Raw genomic sequence first — 21,741 nt, forward strand, 5'->3', positions numbered from 1 at the left:
GAATGATTGCTTTAAGCAATCAATATATATTTTTAAAACGTACCCACTTCTCTACCTTGCTGGGAGAGCCTGAGCATGTAGAAGCAGTATTGTATGATGTACTTCCTTCCAACAGGAAAGAGTACTTTCCTTTTTGCTCTTTAGTTGGCAGGTGTGGTTGGGTATAACGAACCCTGGACCTGATCATTCAGACCACTGTAGTACCTTAAAAGTCTAGTAAAGGCAGCTGAATTAGCTGTGCAGTGTCCTTTCCATCAAGGAAGAAAGAGGCCTGGTTATTCATTTATGTCCCAGAGCCAGTTGCTACTGGCCCTGGGTGAACAGTTTTCTGTTGTCCCCTGCATTCAAATACATCAGGGTTCCCCTCCCTCAAACTACTAAAATCAAATTTTGTACAATGTTCTTTTATCCACCAGGAGACAATGCCCCCACCAACACATACTGCATTTTCGGGCCATCATCTGCCATTTGTAGGATTCACATACACAAGTAACTGGTGAGTAGAAATTTGTAATAATCTACACCAGAGGCTCCCAAACGTTTTGAGTCATGGAGCACTTTTTGGGAGAGAAATTTGTCACGGAGCACTAATTTTCACCTAGCACCTATATATTAAACCGAACGACAGTAGTATTTTTCTTTCCAATCTCTTCATGGAGCACTAGGAGATGTTTCGTGGAGCACAGTTTGGGAACCTCTGATCTACACTAACAAGTCATTTTAGTTACAAGTTTATTAGATGATTCTTGTAGGTTATCCAGGCTGTGTGACCGTGGTCTTGGTATTTTCTTTCCTGACGTTTCGCCCGCAGCTGTGGCAGGCATCTTCAGAAGAGTAACACTGAAGGACAGTGTCTCTCAGTGTCAAGTGTGTAGGAAGAGTAATATATAGTCAGAAAGGGGTTGGGTTTGAGCTGAATCATTGTCCTACAAAAAGTACCAAAGGTAATGTGCTAATCATTGTCCTGTAAGTATCAAGATAATGTGCTAATGAGGGTGTGGTATGTTAATATGGAACCATTGTATCCTGAAGTGATCTGTTAATGTGTGAAATCCAAAGCTAATCTGCATGGCTATTGTGGACTGTAGTCTTTGTTGGTCTGGAGGTTTTCAGGACAGGAAGCCAAGCCTTATTCATTCTTAAACTCTCTTCTTTTCTGTTAAAGTTGTGCTGATGTTTATGAATTTCAATGGCTTCTCTGTGCAATCTGACAAAATAGTTGGTAGAATTGTCCAGTCTTTCAGTGTCTTGGAATAAGACCCTGTGTCCTGTTTGTGTCAGTCCATGTTCAGCCACTGCTGATTTCTCAGGTTGGCCAAGTCTGCAGTATCTTTCATGTTTCACACATTAACAGATCACTTCAGGATACAATGGTTCCATATTAACATATCACACCCTCATTAGCACATTATCTTGATACTTACTGGACAATGATTAGCACATTACCTTTGATACTTTTTGCAGGACAATGATTCAGCTCAAACCCAACCCCTTTCTGACTATATATTACTCTTCCTACACACTTGACACTGAGAGACACTGTCCTTCAGTGTTACTCCTCTGAAGATGCCTGCCACAGCTGCGGGCGAAACTTCAGGAAAGAAAATACCAAGACCACAGTCACACAGCCCGGATAACCTACAAGAACCAATGAACTCTGACCATGAAAGCCTTCGACAATATTTATAGGATGAGTTGCAAATTCCTGTGTCCTGATTTTTTTTCTTCTCCATTTAATCTGTGCACATGTAAGTTCCTTTTCATTCTTTTCTGTTTCCTGAATGAATTCTTAGTGCGGAACGTAACAACAAATAATTTGTGGTTTTCCTGGATGAAGTCGGTAGTTCACTTCTGCCCAATAACATAATGAAATTTGCATGGAGGATGTAAAGGAAAAGCTGCACCAGTAGTATGCGGCACTTGGTGGCATAAAAGGTGTCAAAGCAGACCCTGCCAGTGCGATAATGTAACCAAACTCTGGCATGGGTAGGCTCAGGTCACTCCCCAGTAACTCCCATGAAAATGAAGCAAAAAGGCTTTATTGAAGAACTTCAAGAAAAGTTCTTGAAAATAAGACCTAGACTTCAGTGGAGTCAGAGTACATACAAAATAACAAAAGGCTGACTGCCTATGCTGCTTGCTTATTCTAATGGCAGCAGTGCTGGTTGTTACAACTGAAGCATGCTGTTCCAGAGCTTACACAGAGTGTCTTCAAGCAAAAAAGGGTGGTCAATGGAGGAAAAGGGATAAGAAGGGAATGTTCTCTTTCTGCTATAGTCTATAATATAGGTGTTGCTGGCCATAGCCTCCTGACCTTCCAAACCAATTACAGTGCTGTCTCCATGGTACTTTCTGGGGGAAGAGTGAGTCCCCCCTCCCATACCAGGTTTACAGCTGAATTGTGTGAACTAATTAAGGGGCTCTTGAGATGACCTGGCGAATAACCCTCAGTATAAGGGGGGGTTGACTGACACCTGCAAGCAGTCAGAGTGCCAGAATATGAGAGTTTTAGGTAGAATTTTCTTCTAAGATGGCTTCCCTCTTGACACAAGGCATTACCTTCACTGTGGGTACTTTCACACCTGACATTTTTAAAATGTAATACATGATTGCTATAAAAGTGTTTACCTTACGTGTATATTACAAGTGCTGCTGTTGGGCACCAGGATGGGCTGCGGCTCCCTTTCAAACGTCCATGTAGTTGCAAATCAGTGTGTGCTCTGAATGGATGGATTTATTTTTGCAGCTCTGCACAACGTATGACATATCTGTAAGCTACACCACTGTTGTTATTTTAAACATTTATGCTGGTATCTACTTTGTTTATCCTAGTGTAAAATTTAGAATACTTGCAGTGCCATCCTAAGTGCTTCAGTGGACTTAGAAGGGTGTAACCCTGCTTAGGATAGCACTGTTGTTCTGCTAGAATAAAGATTAAGTTGAAATACTGGTAAAATCTGTCTAAGGTTTTTTTGTTTCTAAAACAATAAACTATCATTTCAGTGTCCTTTCGGATTGCAGTAGTTTAAGATTTGCTGCTGGGCAACCTGCTGTGGACCTTGATGCCACCGTTCAAAGGACACTTGAGGATACCTTAGCCACAGAGGCATATGAGAGGCGAATAAGACGCCTGGAACAGGAAAAACTTGAACTTAGTAGAAAACTTCAAGGTATGAAGGACCTTTGAGTATTTGTTTGAGTTAAACTAAATTGTGGTTTTGTGAAATGTTCGTCATATTGTGAAAGACTTTGCTGTGAATTTTCTGAAATGTTTCCTATCTGTTTTTTGCCCCGTTTTTTAAAAATGTCCCATACATGGCTTTTAAAATAATTTATGTAGATGCTGGAACACTGGCTTAGTAAAAGTTTGGATGAACAAAATACATTTTTGCCAGCGGAAATGGAGACGGTTAAAAACGGTATAATGTGCAAAGACAACTGGATAATTTTTCATCCAATTATCACAGTTTATTTCTAAAACACATTTAAAGAAATAAAGCATTGTATGGAATTAAACTGAGACAGCCTTTGTCCCCAAGCTTGTAAAATGTTTTAGAGGCAGAGGGAAACTGAGTAAGACAACAGCTTGTAGAAGGCTGGAGTGAAAAGATGGGGTTCTAACATTGCAATGCTAAGCAGAGTTACATCTTTCTAAGCCCATTGATTTAGAAAGATTTATGCTTGTTTAAGATTGGATTGCAAGTGTGATTTTAAAAAAGCTACCAGTGAATTTTGGGAGACTGAGTTCCCAACACTAGCTAGTAGCAGAGGTAATGAACTGAAGTAATCTTCCTGACCTGTATAAGTAATGGGTAGATCTAGTCTCAGCAGATCAGATAGTATAAGGTGGAATGTGAAGAAATAGGAGGGAAAAGCAGATTCAAGAATTTATTAAGACCGGATGGAATAAGATGACAGATAAACCACTGGAGGCTCTACATTATGACCATATATATTAGAGAATCGTGATGACAGTGAAGAATGGAATTGAGAGAGGAGAAATTTTTTGAAGTAGAAACAGAAAAGCTTTTGTGAATTGAATTGAAATAGTCACTTAAACAGGTGACAAGAGACTGAATAAGGTTGTTTGCAGTATAAGATGAAAGAAAATAGCAAATTCTGAAAGGACATAGAAAGCAGCAGGATTTGGCAAGAGATAGAATCATAGAACCATAGAGTTGGAAGGGGCTATAGAAAAAGCAGGGGGTGGAGAGAGAACAACATGAAAGGTGAATTAGCAGCTTAGATGCTCTGGGTTGCAACTGGTAAGAAGCCACCCAGCTAGAGATCATGGAGAAGACAGCAGATACATTTCCTAAAGGAAAGAAAGAGAATAGATAGTGAGCAACACAGTTGAAGGCTCTCTGCACAGAAGTAGTACTGGCGGCCTTAGGCACATGTAGCTGAAACCAGAATAGTAAGACTCTAGAGAGGTGGCATCTAAATGTCCTAAATAAATGAATAAGAATAGCAAAGTACAGAGAGAAAGTGACAGCAACAGATGGAGGAAAGTGGGAGTGGGGAGACATTAACAGAAACATTAGGATTAATAATATGAATAAGGATTTGAAGGGCTAATTGTTAATAATTTTCTGTAAAATTAAGTTGTAAGAAAATATTATTTTATACTATAGGGCATAAATACACCTAATATATTTGTACATTTAATACAGTCACTTGATGAAACAAAGAATCTTTTACCCAGGGAGGCAGTATATGTAATATTCTGCTTTCTTGTTCCTATAACAGGAGCTGTTATATAGTTTAGTGCAAATTTTCATAGAGTTTCCTTCACATTGTGGTGGTGGGGGGAATGGGGTTTCTCAAATTCAGAATGTGGTAATCTCTCTGGAGAGTAGGAAGTCCAAGCAATCTGGAGTGAGGAAAACTTAGGAAAACTTTAATAGATTCATTAAAGCTTTGTTTTTTCCTCACTAAGTGTGACAGAGGTATTTTCCTTTGTCTGCTGTGGGGCCACAACACTGCCTTGGGCTTTCCTTGGAAAGTACATTATATTGAAAGAGGTCTCAAGATGTCAGCCCTTTCCATGTGACACTAAAGTCTTGGTATGCCACTGAAGTCTCAATTTTCTGTTTTTGTTTGTGTATTTTATGAAAAGAGTCTACGCAGACAGTCCAGGCCCTACATTACTCAACTGTAGACGGTCCTTTAACAGCAAGCAAAGACTTAGAAATTAAAAGCCTAAAAGAAGACATTGAAAAGCTGCAAAAACAGGTGACTGGTAAGTCTAGCTTTTTAATGTTTTGGTGTATTTTATTGATGTTTGTTTTGAGGGAGTTTCTTTAGTGAAAGATCCACACCGAAGGAGGGAGAGCCATCAATTAGGAGAAAACAGTTTTAATTTTGCTAGTTCTTTTTTTGTTTGTTTTAGATTTCATTCACATTAGAAAATAACAATCAGTCTTTTTGCACTTTTATGTTTTTTGTTCTTTCTGTATTTTTGAGCAAGGTCCTGATTCTGTTCTTTTTGTTCTGTCAGTTTTACACTATTTGTGAATTTCTGTTGGTAGTTCCCCCATGTGTGGATCAAAGAAGCCACACAATGGGGCTAGTTAAGCTAGGGTAGGTAACAACAGATGACAGTAAGCAGGGAGAGGACAGAGGCGGGAAATAGGAACTGTAGAGGTGTGAGTGGAGAACAAGAGTCAGTGAGGAAAACAGCAGGTGGGGCAAACAGCTGGGCATTTGGGCAAGAGGCCTAGGTGAGGGGAAGATCAGGAGGGTAAGTAATGGTGGGGGAAAGCACAGGGAGGGGGAACCAAATGTATGGTTGAGGCCAGGTGGACTTTAAGGAGGAGGAGGAGAGACTGTGGGATCTGTGTGGTGGAAGGAGGATCAGGAGTGAACAGTAGAAATCAGCCTCTGAGGAGGCTGCATGGCTCCTGTTCAAAATCACTGGAATATGATAAAGGGGCTTCTAAATTTAGAAGAATGCTTACTAAGAGGATGCAGGATAGGGGGTGGCTGAGTGTAGAAATTAGTGCATGTTTGGAGAAAGTGGATAGAAAGTAATTTTTCCTCCTTGTAGCACTTGGAATCGGGGGGGGGGGTCACCTAAAGTGTTAGGCTCCAGGTTGACAAAAGAAGTGCTACCTCACACAGTACATAATTCCATTATGGAATTTGCTGCCAGACATGTGGTGATGGCACTGGCTTAAAAACATGGACAAGTTCATGGAGCATAGTCTAGCCATAGCTGTTAGCAATGATAACTAAAAAGGAACTTCCCGATTCAGAGAGCCCCTGAATGCCCGTTGCTGAAGAGAAAACAGAACTTTCCAGAAGCATCTCCTCACAACTGTAGGAAACAAGGTATTAAAACAGTTGGGCTTTAGTCTGAGTCAGAAGGGGTTTTCTTATGTTTTTGTTCCCTCACTGCTGACCTTCTTGGTCCTCCTACTTCAGCAAAGCCCTTTACTGTTGTCAGCTTTCTCTTTAATGGATGATATTGATGCAAGTTTGGTTGTAATCACTGACTGAGTAATAGACTGACTCTGTAAGAGGCACTTGGGATTCCGTGTGGGGCTTGCTCCTGGGCCTTGCAACCAGTTCTTCAGACAGGGTTTCTTACAAGGAAATTGAGCTTGGGAGTTCAGACAGGGAGGGTGAGGGGATGCAGGAGAAACCCCTTTAGTTTGAGTTTCCTGAGAAAGGACATACAAGCTCCACATCAACAAGGGGGGTGGTGTGCTGCTGTATCCTTCTTGCTACAGAAATCCACACACATTCAGGAAAGCACCAAATTTCACTCTAAAAACAGATTTAAACAGCTAAACCAGTTATGAAAATAAAAAGCCAGCAGGGGAGAGGAGGCTATCCAGTATTTTGCAGGGAGTGCCCCGTGTATGATTATTTACCCACTGGGAAGAAATCATGGGTATGTACTCGAAGCATTGAACTCTTAGCTCACAGGGAGCAGTTTCACAGTTCACTCCCTTGAGGCTAGGGTTACCAACCTGGAGAGGCTGAGGCAGAGAAAGAGAGAGTTCAGGGGACTAAACATTCAGGAACTTAACAGGACAGTCGCACTCCTGTGCCGACAGCTCTTCTGCTTTTATGGAGAGTGAGAGTCTTGAGGTCGGAGGGGGTCAGTCTGAGGAGAAGGGATGTGATCACCTTCATTGGGTGATGCACCAATATCCTCTCATACCAAGGGTATGGCTCTGGGATTGGGGTGAGGTGGGCTTTTGGTAGTAGATGATTCGATTTTTAGGAATAGAGAGAGGGATCTGTGACAGCATTTTGACCACATGGTGACTTGCCTGCCTGGTGTGAAGATTGCAGACATCATAAGCTGTGTAGATAGGTTAATAGAGTTCCACCAGCTGGTACCAGGGCTGAAAAAGCCTTGTCCCTGGTTGAGGACAGCCAGACACTTCTTGGGTCGGGGACAACCAGCTAGTTGATATTAACTTCTCAACAGAAGCGATATGGGTGGAAATACTAAGCCCTAAGGGCTACTTAAAATTGCGGTTGTACCTGATCAAATCCTTGAGACAGATCTTGAGATGGAGCAGGAAATAAGAGAGGTGACCAAGGCAGATAATGTTATGATACTGGCCTCTATGCCATGTTGTTTGCCCTCCAGAGGAACTAGTTGGCCACTGTGTGAGGCAGGATGCTGGATTAGATGAACCACTAGTCTGATCCACCTGGGCTCTTCTCATGTTCTTATCTCTTCTTGGCTTGTAAGGCCCCTGTCTGAACTGGGACACCTCTATGGTGGTGGTTTCCCTGTTTGTCCACCTGTATCAGGCTGTGACAGTCAACCTCAGCTTGACCACTTTGCTTGGAACTCTGGCAGATCTCAGGTACCAGATATTTTGTGAAGGCATGAAGTTGCTGTATGCCATACTTGGGAAAAATGGCACGCTTAACTCTGTATGGGCAAGTAATAGAAGAGTTCTTTAGACTCCGTCTCTATCAGTTTGATAGGTCCACTCTGTTCCAGAGTGAATCTTGGGCTATCCATTTACTATAATGGAGCAGTACAAGTTTTATTCTGAGCTTCAGCTTCCTCTCTGACCAGGATATATATTCAGGAAATACTCCTATGCTGGGACTTGCAGTTATGAAGTAATATTTTATTTGGCATCTATTTCACACTCTCAGCTGTTTAAAGGCCTTCTTCATACACATTCTCTGTAATCTCTGTTATATACTCTTCTGAGGCAGCCATTGTATATGTGCATAATCAGTTTTAGTGGCCACTTCATCCTCAGCCACAGGCACACTACACAGTAGCACTTTTTCAAGCTGCGATTGTGAGCCCCATAATTCATTTTGTTAATCAGTGAGCAGCGAGTCTATTAAAAATTACAGAAAGCAACAGCCCTGGACTCACTGAAGGCTGCTTTTTCAGCCAGGAGTCTTGAGTGCAGGGAAGGGGGTTCATACCTGGCTCCCCAACGGCACCATATGGCAGCAGCAATGGGGTCCAGGCTCCAAGACAGGAGCCAATCAGCTTCATGCCAGTTGGGGAGGGGCGGGTCCCCCTGGGCTGACCAGGAGGCCCAAGGCTTCGTTGGGGTCCGCGCCTAGAAATTTAAGGAGCCACTACTGGGTACTGGGCCTCTCCGTCTGTGGCTGCTTCCTCACCCACCCTCCCCTTGTTTTTGTGATTTTGCCATGATGGGGGTCTTGGTGTACCGTATGCTCCTGTCACAGCTTTTCATAGGCAGTTTGGGCATCAGACTGGATCCAGTCTTGGGAGAAGGCTGTGTGCCTGCCTCCCTTGGTCTGCGGAACCCCATAAGGGGTCTTGGGGGTTAGGCTATCCAGCAACATGCCCAGCTGGTGGGCTGTCACCCAGCTGTAGCCCTCAGGTGGCAAGGGAACCACGCAGTGGCTCAAGCCCAAGTGGAAACCCCAGACTTGTCATCCCGTGTGGTTTTCTTCCTGCAGGCAGGCTGGGGTCAGGGTTGGTGTCATCGGCTGGTAGGCGGGTTACCTGATGCTGGATCCAGGCTCAATGCGACTGAGATTGTACTCAATAAAAACTGTGGCCTGTTTTCTTCCAGCAAGGTGTCTGTAGTTTATCCTCCCTGCACCCTCATTCCTTTCCTTGCCCCTGGGGCTGCAAAGGTTTTCCAGTTGTCTTTGCAAACGCATGGAATGTAGCTGTGAAGACTGGAAACATGCCAGACTTTTAAAGCAGTTTGCTGTTACTCCCATAGATATAGATATATGGCATTAAGTTATTCATCCCCATCATTTTATATGTTGTCCTAGGAGCCTGCACTCTTTTTGAATTAATGTTAGTTCTTGATATTTCAGACATGAAGAGTTTGTGATCATAATTCTGATTGTAATCATACTTACTTGCTAGAAACAAAGGTTAAAATAAACAGTGAGACAACTAAACTAGTTTTCTTGGCATTTTGAAGTGTGTCTGTGGTTTGGCTGCATAGTTGGAATAAAATTGGAAGATAATATCATCCTATTTGAGAATTTTTAAAAGAATCCCTTTAAAATATAGCTGTTTCTTCTGGGAGCACAGTTGAACAGGAATGTGTTTTCTGTCCAAGTGAACTGTAGATGGAAAAACTTACGCTGAATAACTCTGGCATCCCAACTTTTGTTAGGATACTTATGGAAGAGTTTATAATCTGATTTGGTTTCTTTTGTAAACCACATATCCAGGTATGAAGGCTTAAAAGAAATGTATGGCTAATATACTATTCTGTGGAGAAGTCTACTTGTTCCAAGAAATGGCTTTTAAGTAGGGATCAAAATCACTGTACAAATACATGATTTAGAGACAAGATTTTTGATTCTTGAATTTTTTCTTCCAGTTCTTGAGGATTCTTGTGAAATTTGTGTTGAAACAGGAACACCTTTTCCAAGAGGCAGATGACAGTGAATGCTTAGAAGCTTATCTTGTGTGCCTGTACTCTTTTACTTAACAGTATGAAGGTGGTTTTTGATAGCACTTTTGCATCCTGGAATATGCTAAAGTAGGAGAAGGTAGTAATCTTTTCAAGCAGAAATTTTCTTTTATCACTTTAAAGTTATACATATTGAATTTCCTGCACAGTATTTCTTACCTTAACTTGAAAATTGCCTTCACTTCATCAGTTTTATCTGTATGGCATTATATAGAAGTGGTTCTTTATAGACTGCTACACAGTGGTAACTATTGCATAAAGTTGAAATTGTTGCCTTGGGTAACTGGAATATAGTTCTGTAACCAGAAGGAAAAAATAGACATAGGGCCATAACATGATTGGAGTGGTTGATGTCACAAAACCAGACTCCTTATCTCATTTCTAAGAGTTGCTGGTGCCATTGTATTCCTGTTCTCATGTTGTCTTTCTTAGTATGCACCCCCCCTCCCCTGAGAATGGTTCAGCTCTGGCTTGTTTGTTCATCTGTTTATTTAAAATGAACTATGCATGCATCTCGGAAACAAAAAGACCTCCAACCCCACAGTGGCACCTAGAAATTCTTAATGTCTATCCGGATCTTGTGCATATTTACATGGAAATAAGTATAGTGTGGTACAGCAGATAGATAGATAGATAGAACAGATGGATAGATAAAACAGATAGATAGTACAGATAGATGGATGATAGTACAGATAGATAGGTGATGTGAAAGACCTCTGCTTGAGACCCTGGAGAGCTGCTGCCGGTCTGAGTAGACAATACTGACTTTGATGGACCAAGGGTCTGGTTCAGTATAAGGCAGTGTCATGTGTTCACAGATAGAAAGATAGAGACAAACAGGACAAACATGCAGCATCAGTCTGCTTCTGAAGGATTCTCAGGTGCCATTGTGGCATCTGAGGTCTTTCTGGTAGAACAGTCTACGCCAGTTTTCCTACGAATGCTTATGCTCCAGAAAGGACTGAATGCTGCATTCATCCGGTTGGCTGGCCTGAATGTTTCCAAAGTGGCTAAAAATTTGGACGCCGTTTACTTGCAGCGCTCTTTGTGGTCATCTGAGTGCTTGCCAGTTATCTTCTTGCGACCTCAGCTTATTTACACATGAAATTACAACTTCTTACATGTGAAATTACATCTGCTACCCTAAAGTACAGGATGAAAACTTATTTATCATTCCATTATAGGAACTGGAGCTTGAATGAAATATTTATTGCTTCAGAGTGCCACCCTAAGCAAAGTTAGGATGGCACTGTAAATTATTTTACATAAAACATAATTTTAAAAATGTAGCTAAAATATAAAAGAACATTGCTGGTGTAAATAATAGCAGTGATGTGTCATGCTTGAGGCTCTGCTCAGCAGGGGCCTTGGTAAGTTATGACATTTTTGTCTCTCTCTAATCCTGTAAAATGACAAGTTAACATATGCTTTCAGTTTTTGAGATGAAAGTTACTGTATTTTGTTATCTGAGTTAAATGGGAGAAACTTTGAGGAATCTTTAATATAGTGAAAAATGTAAAGCAAAGAGTAGACCGGAGAACAAGGTAGCTGACGCATGAAGGATAGATTTATTTTGGCACTCTAGCTGCATATAAACTTGCTTGGCCTGGTGACTTCAGGGGAGAGTTAATTTCTGGCATTGAGCTACATCTATCATTTAAGTTTTCTAAATGTTTTTTTAAAAAGTTACAAGAATTTTACATGGTAGAATCTGGCTGTGTGTAGAACTTCTGCATTCCAATGGCTTGGGCACCTAAGGAGGTGGCTGTCAGAGTTGGTCTTTTAGAAGCATGTCCATTAAGAGGAAGAGGATAACACAGGCATCTAATTCAGATAAAATGGGTTGCACTTAAATGCTGATGGAAATATGGCTTTCCCTGGATTGGAGTCCCGGTAGGGTTGCCAGCCTCCTGGTACTAGCTGGAGATCTCCAGTTCACATGGAGAAAATGGCCGCTCTGGCAATTGGTCTCTATGGCATTGAAGTCCCTCCCCTCTCCAAACCCCGTTCTCCTCAGGCTCCACCTCAAAAACCTCCTGCCAGTAGTGAAGAGGGAGCTGGCAACCCTAAGTCCAGGAGTTGGGTCTAAAGGTACCATCGCACAAGCAGCAAACACTCTTGCTTCTATATAGAATCATAGAGTTGGAAGGGACCACCAGGGTCATCTAGTCATGTGGGGGGAGATCTTATGATTTCCCACTCACACTGAAGTCCTGCCACCCACTTTTTTCCTGACAGTTCCCCCACCCCTCAAGAGCAGCTTTTCAGGTGGTATAAAGAGCTACCAAAACCAGAGGAGGCAGGAAAGATCTGTTCCACTTGCAGAGCCCTGCAACCTTGGATTTTCATTTTTTTTAAAGTCCATGAGACCATATAACACTCTATTTAAAGATTTGTTTAAAGTTTCTTTTTGAAAGAAAAAAATGTAACACACATACAACATATATGTTTTTATTTCCCTGTTCATTTTTCAATAATGGGTTTGTATATTTTGTTCTCAAGTTTGTGACATACTGGGCTTGTTTTAGCTGTATTTTTAAAATCATGTTTACTTTCAAAGTGATGAACAGTTTTGTTTTTAAATAAAGGGTTTAAAAATACGTTCCTTTATGTGGTGACAGAAAAAAAGATAAGGCATAGAAACACAAATGGTGTTAACATTAGAAATAAGCAGCCATCTGAATATAATGTTTAAATGATCAACAGGAAATTGCCTTCCAGCTGTTGAGTAATACATTTTTTGCCAGTTTCACTTTAAAATGCACACACCTACGGGGGACTCTTCTAGTTAACTTGCTAAAACAGATAACTTTCATTGTAATTTAAACACTATTCCATGTCAGATATTAGAAAACTGATTTTGTACTACGTACCGGTACTTTATCATATACTGTCATAAAGTACATTGATAACCACTGTGATTCGGCACTGCATGTTGTGATTGTAAACCATGAGTGGTTTTTTTGTAAACCAAAACTAGCAGTCAGCTACATAAAAGAAAAGTTTAGGCAATTAAAGGAACTGTTAAAATCTGACAGTAATATAGTTATGCTTGCTGCATTTACTTGGAATTAAGTCTTGTTGCAATCAGTGAGATCTTGGGTACGTCACCAGTGAAGATGTTTGATCTCCTGATATACGTCTGGCTGGTTCACTGCTTCTGTTCATCATAGTAAAGTGCATCCGTTTCTGGCCATGTGTTCTTTTCTTTATTCGGCTCATTTCTTATGTCTGCGTATCTGGGTTATTCAAGTCCATATTTGGCATTTGTTGTTGTATTTTCTGTATTTGTGATCTTCCCAGACTTCCCCTTAAAAAGGAACACAAAAACAGTGTAAACACTTACACAGCCAGGCTTTCAAGATAGTCACTTCTTTTGTATGTTTTCTTTTCTGGAAATGGATGAGGCTGAAATTGTGCAAGAAGAATTAAAAATGCAGGATAAGAACCTTGCCATTGTTTGTTCTAGGTTACCATTCATTTTGATTCTTTTCTGTGCAATTCATTATGCATCAGCATAGATATTAGGGAATGAAGGCTGAATATGCTGGTTGTCCAATGTATCACCTGCAGTAGCAACCGCCTCAGTTTTTAATGAAGTAAGATAAAAGAGATGATTGCATTGATAATGTATTCCTGGAATTTCCATCAAAATCCTGTTTAGTATGTTGCTGCTCTAAGGATTGCCATTTATTATTAGCAAAGATTATTCGGATCAGACACTTGTCACAATTCTGATGAGACAGGTGCTCCCATAGGCACTGAGAAAATAACTAGGACAGATATGCATACATGCTAGGCATTGAAGTGTAACAGTGGCAAGGTGACCAGGTGATGTAAGGCGCTCCACTGCTTAATTGAATGTTGTAGATTGGATGCTTGCAAACTCTTCAGCAAGCTGTAAATTGACAACTGCTCTATAGTGGCAAGAGCCCTGTGGCGAAGAGTGGTAAGCTGCAGTACTGCAGTCCAAACTCTGCTCATGACCTGAGTTCGATCCCAACAGAAGTCAGTTTCAGGTAGCCGGCTCAAGGTTGATTCAGCCTTCCATTCTTCCGAGGTCGGTAAAATGAGTCCCCGGTTTGCTGGGGGTAAAGGGAAGATGACTGGGGAAGGCACCGGCAAACCACCCCCCAAACAAAGTCTTCCTAGTAAACATCGGGATGTGACATCACCCCATGGGTCAGGAACGACCCAGTGCTTGCACAGGGGACCTTTACCTTACTATAGTGTTAGGGAAGAAGACGTAAAACAGAGTAAGATGTTGATGTGTGCAGATGTGGAACATTATAAATTATGCCATATTTTTAAAAGATCCCATTTCCCAGGGTGGACTGCTGACAAGTCCCATTGTTGTGATCAGTATTCAGCTATTTATACCCCGGTTGTGGAGGGCCAAATGATACCTCTGGGAGGCCAACCATTCCTTCTCCAATGGCCAGATCTAGCACTGGTGCTTTCTGTTGGTAAATCTGTTACACGGTATTCAACAAGTTTTATATTTTATCCTGTGACAGTTAGCAATTTTTCTTTGTAGATTCTGGACAACTTGAACAGCAACTTGAAGAGGCCAGTTCTGCAAGACGAGAATTAGAAGATGCTGCTCGACAAATCAAAACATTTGAGAAGCAAATCAAAGCACTAAAACAAGAGAAGGATGATCTTAATAAGGTAAAGTTATTTCAGCTGTGCTTTTTTAAACAATTGCATCTGTTTCAGTTGTAGAACATTTCAGCTCAGATAAGAGCAGTTTTAATAGAGTTATACAGTTTAGATAAAAATGATTAGGCTATATAAACACATCACCAACCTGTCTGCATTCTGACTATATTTGTGATAGGTGTGTGTGTGTGTAAAGTGCCGTCAAGTCGCAGCCGACTTATGGTGACCCCTTTTGGGGTTTTCATGGCAAGAGACTAACAGAGTTGGTGCCAGTGCCTTCCTCTGCACAGCAACCCTGGTATTCCTTGGTGGTCTCCCATCCAAATACTAACCAGGGCTGACCCTGCTTAGCTTCTGAGATCTGACGAGATCAGGCTAGCCTGGGCCATCCAGGTCAGGGCTATTTGTGATATAGTTGTTACTAAAAGCACTATATGCATTGCCAAATGTGTGGTCCTATTTGATTTACTCCAGGAGTAAGTAAATCCACGGAGTTCATGGGCTCAGGTTAGGATGATGATTATAACAGTTCTTATAACTGGGCAAACAATGGATAAATGTGTCAGAGTATCACTATAATGTAAAATATGACAGAGAATAATGTGAAAAGGTCATCCAGGTATCATGGAAGCATTGGATGAATGTGTGTCTACATAGTTCATATGAAGCTGCGGCTAGTGCAGAATGCTGTGTCTAGATGGCTGGTCAAGGCCAGCTATGGGCAGTATGGGACACCGATACTATAGAAATTACAGTGCCTACCGATCTGTTCCCAAGCTGAATTCAGGATGTTGGTTTTATCCTTTAAAGCCCTATAGGGCTTAAGACTGTGGTATCTGAAGGACTGTCTTCTCCCATATGTTTCTGTGTGGAAATTAAGATCACAGGGAAAGGCCCTTCTGACTACCCCACAAGTCAAAGAAGCTCATCTGGTAAGCGCACAAGACAGTGCCTTTTTGGTGGCAGCCCCAGGGAAGAGCTCCAGCCCACCCCCCACTTTCTACCTTCAGGAGGCAAATGAAGACAGTTTTATTTAAACTGCACAGTTTTTAATTTATTGGCAGTCCTAATTGAGATTTTAAATTTAGGAGTTTTTATATAATTGTTTTATTTTACATTGTAAGCCACCTTGAGTTCCACAAGGTAGAACGGTGGCTAATAAATGTATATGTGTGTTTGTTAAGTGCCATCAAGTAACTTCTGACTTATGGCGACTCTATGAATTAATGACCTCTAAAACACCCTGTCATTAAAAGCCTTGCTCAGGTCTTGCAAACTGAGGACCATGACTTCCTTATTGAGTAAATCCATCTCATGTTGGGTCTTTCTCTTTTCCTGCTGCCTTCAACATTTCCTAGCATGATTGTCTTTTCCAGTGACGCTTGTCTTCTCACAATGTGACCAGAGCACAATAGCCTCAGTTTAGTCATTTTAGCTTCTAGGGAGAGTTCAGGCTTCATTTGATCTAGAGCCCACTTATTTGTCTTTTTGGCGGTCCACAGTATCCGTAAAACTCTCCTCCAACACCACATTTCAAAGGAATCAACTTTTTTCTTGTAAGCTTTCTTCATTGCCCAACTTTCACAACCATTGGAATGTGGAGTGAGCATTTCCAGTCTGTGAGCCATTGTTTTGTTTTCTGAAATTGTTAGCATATTTTTTGTTAAGATTTTGATGGACTCCATTTATGTGGCTTGGAATAGCTCAATGAGTATTTCAACTGATATCCCATCAACTTCTGGTGATTTGTTTCTCCCAGTAGCTTTTACTTTAGTTTCTAGAACTGTAGGTTATTCCTCAAAAGATTCTTCTTTGAAGGAATCTGTCATCCTTTCATCTCTTCTGTATAGTTCTTCAGTGAATTGTTCCCATCTTTTCCTTATCTTGTCCTGTTCAGTTAAAGTTTTTCTGTGTTGATCTTTCAGCATGCCTAACCATGCTTTACATTTTCCTTTGATTTCTTGGATCTTGTGTAACAGATCTCTTGTTCTTTCTTTTTTGTTGTTCTCTTCTATTTCTTTACATTGGTTATTATAATAGTTCTCTTTGTCTCTGCGTGCAAATTGCGTGCAAGTTGCGTGCAAGTTGCTGGAACACTGTATTTAGGCGTCTGATTCCAATTGTCACCTCGTACTTTTACTTTTCATCTATCTTTAGCAAGTTTAAGAGTTTCATCTTCCAGCAAGGCTTTTCATTTCTTTTGACGACAGGAATAGTCTTTGCACATTCTTCCTTTATGATATCTCTGGTTTCAACCCATAGTTCTTCTGGTTTTTGTTCACTTGAACTTAGAAATGCAAATCTTTTCTTTACATGGTCTTTAAACTCTTCAGGAATGTTGTTTAGATTGTATTTTGACACTATGAATGTTTTGGTGTTTTTCTTCAATTTTATTCTAATTTTCGATATTAACTCATGGTCTGAACCACAATCAGTTTCTGGTCTTGTTTAGCAGAGAGAATAGAGCTTCTCCATCTTCTGCTTCTGATTTTGTAGTCTATTTGAATTCTATATTGGTCATCTGGTGATGCCCATGCATACAATCATCTGCTTGGTTGCCCAAAACGTGTGTTGAAGAAAGTCGATGTGCGAATTTTCCACATTATGGAATAATTTTATATGTGTAAGCAGTCCAGGTAAAATTACCATGAAAATCTGTTGCAATTGTATTTTAAATATCATACAGCTGGCTACCTTGTGTATTCGTTTGATCAGTTACACATAATGAAAGATTTGCATTGAACCATAGCTTGGACCATGATTAGTTGAAATTCAGATTTGGTTTATGAGATTCCACTTATTGTAGTGAAGTTGAAATATTAACATTTTCATGGAGACTTCTTGATAACAGCACTTTTAGATTTTGTAATGTATAGGTTGTTTGACGAAGGATTTGGAAAGTGTATGTTCAGTCTAATAGAAACTTGGGTCACTCATCTAGTTACATGATTCAATAAATTAAGAATATGTCATGCTTTGTTATTAATTTCAGGAACTGATTGAGTCTAGCGAAAGGTTAAAGACCCAAACCAAAGAGCTGAAAGATGCACACAGTCAACGGAAGCTGGCCATGCAGGAATTTTCTGAAATGAATGAGCGCCTTACTGACTTGCATTCACAGAAACAGAAACTTACCCGTCAAGTCAGAGATAAAGAAGAGGAGATGGAAGTGGTGATGCAAAAGGTGGAAAGCTTGAGGCAAGAGCTACGCAGAACAGAGAGAATGAAAAAGGAAGTATGTTATTTTGGGGATGGTGACTGCAGGAAAGACTTTGCTCAAAATAAAGCTTATTTCCCAGGGGTTTTTTTTTTAGTTGAGGAGTTGTAGTAATAGGTAAATAATGAACTCTTCATGTATATGGTTGCAACACTTTGAAAAAATGTTGGTTTATTTTCAAAAAGTTGCCTTTCTCAGATGAGTACTTCTAAACACTGTAAAATACCTAATGAGTCTGTGCTCTTAATATTCTTTTGGAAAATGCCTAAAAATCTGTGGGAACTGCTCTGATACCAAAACTTACTATATATATTAGAACAGTAGAGGGAAGATAACAAATTGAATAATTGTGTGTTAGAATGTGAGATGCTTTTGTTCCATGTGATGAAAAAAAAACAGTGTTGGGTACAGTGTGGGGGGTTTGCACTGGGAGGGAGAAACCAGGAGAAATCATACGCCTCTCTACTGGCGGAAGTGTCCTCCTTTCAGTGGGAACCAGCTGCTTGAGCCTAAATTTGTTTGCATACATAATTATTCATATTCGCTATAATCAGTATGTTAGTATTAATTATTTTATTAGTAGTGATCAATGATGATAAATGGTGTATATTTTTCTGTTAGAATGCCTAGTTAAGTGTCAACAAAAATTCTGATAGTCCTATGCTCTGCTAGTAAACAATCTGTAGTACTTAGTGAAGATTGTTATATAGCTGCATTCTAAAACTCCTGCTTGCCAGAAACTGAAGGCTAATAGCAGGATTAATTACGATCCTTAGTTTGCAGTTTTAAGCACCATTTACTTGTTAGCAAGTCCCCTTGCAGTTGGTGCAGCTTACTTACTGGTAAATGTGTTTGGAATTGGATGTTAATTGTCCTTGGCTTCTGCCTAAGCATTTAAAACAAGTCTTTGAGGCATAGTATTGCAATACCTGGATTGATTCTCTAATGTAAAGAAGGATAAAATGGAAAGGAATGGTTACTATTTTCAAAATTATTTTTGTAGCTGGAAGTTCATGCTGAGGCTGCAGCTGCTGAGGCATCCAAGGACAGGAAATTGCGTGAACGAAGTGAGCAGTACTCTAAACAGCTGGAAAATGAGTTAGAAGGACTAAAGGTTAGTCTTTGTTGATTTCAGCACTTTAAAATGTAATTGCTGCCTGTCAAAGTCTCTGTCAGAAATGGAGAAAAGGGGTATGCAAGTTCATATATCATTTTCCCTAGAGAGAGAGAAATCTTTCCATGCAACTATGGATTTATAGCCATTGCCCATGAACATCCATTATATCTCCCATGTCCCCCTTGATATCCCAATGTATCTCACCATATAACGTCAGTGTAAAATAATGTAAGGCTTTGAATGCATTGATGATTTGGGGCTTTTTAAAATTCTATTAATATCTTGTAAAATGGAATGCTGAAATAACAGGAGATCATAATACTGTAAACCGTGCCAGGACTTGTAAAACGTGTAAGCAATCAATGTTTTTTGTGCCATGTTGACTTAATTTTGGATTTATTTGATGTTGGTTTTGAAAAAAAAAACATATTAGCTAGTGTATGTCTCTGTACTTTCACAATCAGAGGCAGTAAACCTCCAGTGCTAGGAGGCAACACTGGAGGAAGAACTTGGCCTCTACGCCGTGTTGTTGGCCCACCAAAATAACTGGTTGGCCACTGTGTGAGACACAGTGCTGGACTAGATGGATCATTGGTCTGATCTAGCGGGGCTCTTTATATGTTCTTATGTTAGCAACATAAATTATACTTCCACAGTGTCCTGTTGCATACATGTTTGGTTGTGCTCTCGCCCCTAAACCCATAGTTCTTCAGTTCATGAAAGTTAATTCAGAGATGACCCTTTTTTTTCCGTAGCAGAAGCAAATTGGTCACTCTCCGGGGATGAGCAGCACAGAACATCAACAAGAGATCACCAAATTAAAGGCTGATTTGGAAAAGAAGAGTGTTTTTTATGAGGAGGAGCTAGCCAAAAGAGAACTGATACATCGTAATGAAATAAAAAACCTGAAGAAAGAACTGCGCGATGCAGAGAGCCAACAGCTTTCTCTTAAAAAGGAGATCCTGATCTTGAAAGACAAGTTAGAAAAGACAAGGAGAGAAAGGTATGTATAACTTGAGGGGTTTTTTTGCCAATGGTTTCCATATCTACTTGCAAAAAAAAAAGTTTCTGCGTTAATTTCAACTAGTAGTTGAAATTATTTTCACTGTGGAAAATAAAACAAAACATTGACATGAGTTCATGGTGGTCAGGACAACTGTTGGTCTGGTTTTGGCTTGTTTTTTAAGGGCATTTTTAATGGCTTGGTTTAAGCCACCTTGAGCAGGACTGTGAAGAGGTGGCATAGAAATATTCTAAATAAATAAATATCTCAGTTTATATGTAGTTATAGCCATATTGTTGATCTCACAGTGGATTTTTGTCTTTGGTCCTGGTCATTGTAGGAGTGCTCTGTAAATACTACTCTGAAGGTTCCTCCAGAGTTATGGACAAACTATTGTCAGGTGAAGGCTGGGCTTTGGTTATTACCAACCTCCACAGGGATAGTAGGGCAATTAAGATGCCTGCCATCAGTGGCTCATGGATCCAGTTGACTTTCGTACAGCCTTAAGGGAGTTGGCTGATTCATCTGGATATTCTGGCCACCCTAGTCTGCCCCTGTAATAGGGAGCTGACTTCAGCAGTAGAAACAGTAGCTCCAAGCCAGCTTCTCCCTGCCTTGGGTCTCCTGGTCATCCCCAGTTCCTCTGTGGAAACAAAGATGACAGGGTAGAAGATCTGAGTTCAAATGAATACAGGCTCAAAATGAATCCTACCAAACACATTCTGATGGAATTCTGGTGGTGATGGCAGGAAAGACTTCCCCTGGCACTGGTGCAGCAGCTCAGTCCTGTCCAGTGGCTCTTTTCCAGGGGCCTTGATAGGTAGTCTATGTCCACTTCCTCTTGATCAGTGTTGGTGGATGAGTTTCAGTTATTTACACCTGATGGGATGCAGCCTGGGTGATGGATCTGTTAATGCCACTACCCGTGCTCTTAACCCATGCTCCTCATGACTAGTGTGAGTCAGGAAAAGTTGTCAGCCTTGGTTTTAGATAGTGAAGGATGGAATAATGTCTTCTAGATTAAAAGTGAGCTAGTATGATGTAGTTGTTTCAGTGTTGGACTATGACTGTGCAGACCCAGGTTCAAATCCCCACTCTTATCAAGAAGCTAATTGAACGTCTTTCTAGCTGTAATATCTGGGAATATGCCTTGTAATAATAATCTGATATTATACATGTAATGCACGCACTCCTTCTCAAAGAAATCTAACCTAGTACCAAAGAGTTGAAGTAGCAGACAGTTTGTAATTGTTTGTTGTTTGTTGTTTTGACATGTTATATGGGACACATGCAGCTAAAATTCTTTTTAGAAAACAAAACCCAAATTTACTTTAAGATACTACAAAGGTCAGAGCTGCCTTGAAAAAGGTGGTAACTATTCCATTCCTTAAAAAAAAACAAAAAACTTTGGATCCTGATGACTGTTCCAGCTGTTCGAAAGCTACAAATCTTCTCCTTTGCGGTATTGTGACTGAGTGGATGATAGCAGCTCATCTTCATACACATCTAGATGACACTAATGGTCTTAGGCCCATTACTGCCTGGCTTCCAGCTTAGGTTTGTTTGCCAAGTGCAGCCCCTCTTGAATAGACAGAGCTTTGCCTGGTAACATCCAGGTTATATTACCACAAAGCATGATACATGAAACTACCTTTGAAGAAAATTTGAAAAATTTAGCTGGTTCAAATGCAGCGACCATATTGTTAAGGGGACTTGCTGATTGGAACATGCCTCACTAATGTTCAACTATATTCACTGGCTTCTAATTTTTTTCTGGGCACAGTTTAAAGTGCTTTTTTGATTGGTAAAGGGCCTATAAAGGACCATCTGAGTG

At 40.5% G+C, this 21,741-nt stretch overlaps 1 protein-coding gene across 8 annotated transcripts in view; it reads left to right on the forward strand.

Moving 5' to 3' along the window:
* Positions 1-21,741, forward strand: part of CDC42BPA (CDC42 binding protein kinase alpha) — a 190,097-nt gene that overhangs the window by 99,353 nt on the left and 69,003 nt on the right. For 7 of the 8 annotated variants that reach the window (XM_056853948.1, XM_056853941.1, XM_056853945.1 and 4 more), the window contains exons 9-15: positions 417-496; positions 3,004-3,170; positions 5,120-5,242; positions 14,446-14,579; positions 17,563-17,805; positions 18,791-18,901; positions 19,660-19,907. In XM_056853948.1, the coding sequence (XP_056709926.1) occupies positions 417-496; positions 3,004-3,170; positions 5,120-5,242; positions 14,446-14,579; positions 17,563-17,805; positions 18,791-18,901; positions 19,660-19,907 (1,106 nt within the window). The remainder of the gene's footprint in view (positions 1-416; positions 497-3,003; positions 3,171-5,119; positions 5,243-14,445; positions 14,580-17,562; positions 17,806-18,790; positions 18,902-19,659; positions 19,908-21,741) is intronic. The other variant, XM_056853942.1, reaches the window with a different exon arrangement.

Source organism: Euleptes europaea, chromosome 7, assembly GCF_029931775.1.
Source record: "Euleptes europaea isolate rEulEur1 chromosome 7, rEulEur1.hap1, whole genome shotgun sequence".
Taxonomy (NCBI): domain Eukaryota; kingdom Metazoa; phylum Chordata; class Lepidosauria; order Squamata; family Sphaerodactylidae; genus Euleptes; species Euleptes europaea.